Source organism: Cupressus sempervirens, chromosome 10, assembly GCF_028749045.1.
Source record: "Cupressus sempervirens isolate cs-2001-9-10 chromosome 10, ASM2874904v1, whole genome shotgun sequence".
NCBI lineage: Eukaryota > Viridiplantae > Streptophyta > Pinopsida > Cupressales > Cupressaceae > Cupressus > Cupressus sempervirens.
In genome coordinates, this window is record NC_143127.1 from 33,031,427 (window position 1) to 33,034,062 (window position 2,636).

At 33.8% G+C, this 2,636-nt stretch overlaps 1 protein-coding gene across 1 annotated transcript; it reads right to left on the bottom strand.

The window, feature by feature from the left end:
- Positions 1-1,116: 1,116 nt before the first annotated feature.
- LOC149532422 (uncharacterized) lies at positions 1,117-1,968 on the bottom strand. Its single transcript, XM_089806278.1, has one exon. The coding sequence runs from the start codon at positions 1,895-1,897 to the stop codon at positions 1,346-1,348; it is 552 nt and encodes a 183-aa protein (XP_089662404.1). The 5' UTR covers positions 1,898-1,968; the 3' UTR covers positions 1,117-1,345.
- Positions 1,969-2,636: the final 668 nt, after the last annotated feature.

A 2,636-nucleotide genomic window follows, 5' to 3' on the forward strand; every position in this document is an offset into this window, starting at 1 on the left:
GAAAAAAAAACTCAATTTGGTTGACTAGGTAGTCTTATTTGCACACACCAGGTTTTTTTACTGTACACTCTACTTTGTGTTTGCACTCCACCTTTCTCCTTAGCAATCATTAAAAATTACATCATCATTTATTCATGGTAAGTTCTAGTTTGAGATAACTCTAAATGAAAATTGAAATCATTGAGGTATTCAGGTTTGTTAGGTGATCCAACATAGGCATGAAGAGCTACCACTTAGTGAAGGCCGCAATGTAGATGTCTTAACAACCCGATATAGGCGCATTCGTGTTTGAAACCTCTTATTTGAATAAATTAAAAATATTTAAAAAATTTGTCTAGAAATTTTAGATTAAATCAATGTATATGTAAATAATTTAAAATTGAATTTATTGAACTAATAAATAGATAGTATTAGATATAATATATAAGTGAGAGGAAAAGGTGTAACTATAGTTGATAGTTCAATAGATTCAAGGTTGTTGGTAGAGAAGGATTAAAAAGTATTTAACACTCTCTATAATAAACACAATAGGTAAGAACATTATAGTATGTATTGTGTGCAATACCTCATAAATATATAAGGTAAACTAAGTGAGTGGAATACTCCACCTCTTTGAATAGTAGTGCTTTCATTGTTCAACAACTTTTTTTCTCTCTATATATATTTTATTTCAGACATAGCCTCTATTAAATTTATGATATAATCTTATTTCCACTAACTTTATTTTTAAACATATACTTTTATTAATTCTTAATAATTATAAGCTAGAATAAAATACTTTTATAATTAAATACAATCAATAATTGTTATATTAATACAACTTATTTTTAACCTATTTGTAAATGGACATGTCTATGCACCCAACTTAGACAAAAATTGAAAAAATTAAAAACACAACAGATTTTGTTGAAAATTTCAACATTTGTTCTTCATGATCTCAATGTTCTGTAATAAAAAACAACAAAAAAATTTGAAAAAAAATCACTGTATTTTCATAAATCTGAATTTAAAAAAAAAAAAAAAAAAAACCACTTTTCATACATTCTGAACCTATGTAAATATGGTTGCCAACAACACATGAATGCACCATTAAGTATCCAAATTATATACAACTCATGCTGATAACATCCTCATTTAGTATTAAGTTTTAAATCAATAATTCTTTTTTGTAAAATGTACATTCAGAAAGCTTATAGCCACGGGACACAATTGGCCACCATATGCATTTCATTGGGCTTGCAAAATTGGCCACGCCAATCTGTTTCCTTTAATTCTCCTGAAATCACAGGAGTGCCAAAAGCTACGGACTTGGCAATGAAAATCATCATCATCATTGTAATTTCCTTTAAACTTGACCCAACAAGTGACTCTCATAATAATAATAATCTGCCCTGCATACCTCTCCCCCACACCCGCACTCTTCTCTTTCCAAACTTCTCAAACGCCTTCTTCTCTCTTCCCTTACTTTCTCATGAGGAAATGTTTCTGCTCCTGCAACTGTCACCGACGTTGCAATCTTCAAAGCGGGAGTGGGAGATGACAACAACTCGTCCCACGAGACTTCTGCCCTTCCCAACACTTTGCTCTTCGATCCTACAAATATTTCTGCTCCTCTTCTTCTTCTTCTCCACCTCACTTCAAACACAACCGACTCTGATTTAGACAACATTTCATCAAATCCTTTCCCCTCACATTCCAAGCTGAATGTCTCTCCCCACTGTGGCTCTGGGCAAGCCTCGACCTCCTTCGTATTCACATGAGCGATCTTCTTGTTGAGATGATACCGAACAAACAGACTTCCTTTGCAGCCATATTGATGATCAAGAAGAGCAATATTTTTCGCTCCAACAACGTCCAACTTGAGGTGCACAGAGCATCTTGGCCTCCTCTCCTCCATTGAATATCTGATCGTTGTTGCAGAGTATATGATTGCCTTGCTCAAAACAGCGCTTCTCCAGACAAATACTGAAATATAGGAAATGTGAGATGAGAGGAGTAGAATTGTAAAGAGGTATATATAACAATTCCGTAAGAAGCTAAAGCAAAGATCGGGAATAATATGATATGGCTAATTCGACCATCCACTAACCGTTGTATGGCGCCTACACGTATGAGAGTGAAATATTCCGTCATCCACTTGAAAATAATACATAGCTTTACAAGTTTTATTTTAGAATTTATGGATTTGATGACTGATTTTCTTGTGTTTGATGGACTGGAGATTATATTCCACCCATTCATATAAAATACAATCTTAATATATCTCGATTGATCTCGTAACGTGACTGAAATCATTATATAAGTTGCTATAATGCGGTGAGAACAACTCAAAGGAATAATATAACCACATGCCAAACCCTGCGTAGCTGTCAAGCGGAAAAGGTGAGTATTACTGGACGACTCTTCTTTTATAACACCACACCTGTTTCTATGGCACTTCACAAGTCATTATTTGGTTAGTAGAAAAACGAGATTCTATTTATAACATTTAATATTAAATTTAGTAAACAGAGAAACAGGTGTCCAGCGAAATGGGAGATGACGAAATTTCCTCAATAATATCTGAGATCGGGCTTTTCCTCAAACTGGTTTTCTTATCGGCCCTTCATTTTCAATCCTACGCTGATTAAGAGAAA

Excerpts from the sequence above, each read along its gene's own strand:
- LOC149532422 (XM_089806278.1), bottom strand. The coding sequence starts at position 1,897 with ATGGAGGAGAGGAGGCCAAGATGCTCTGTGCACCTCAAGTTGGACGTT.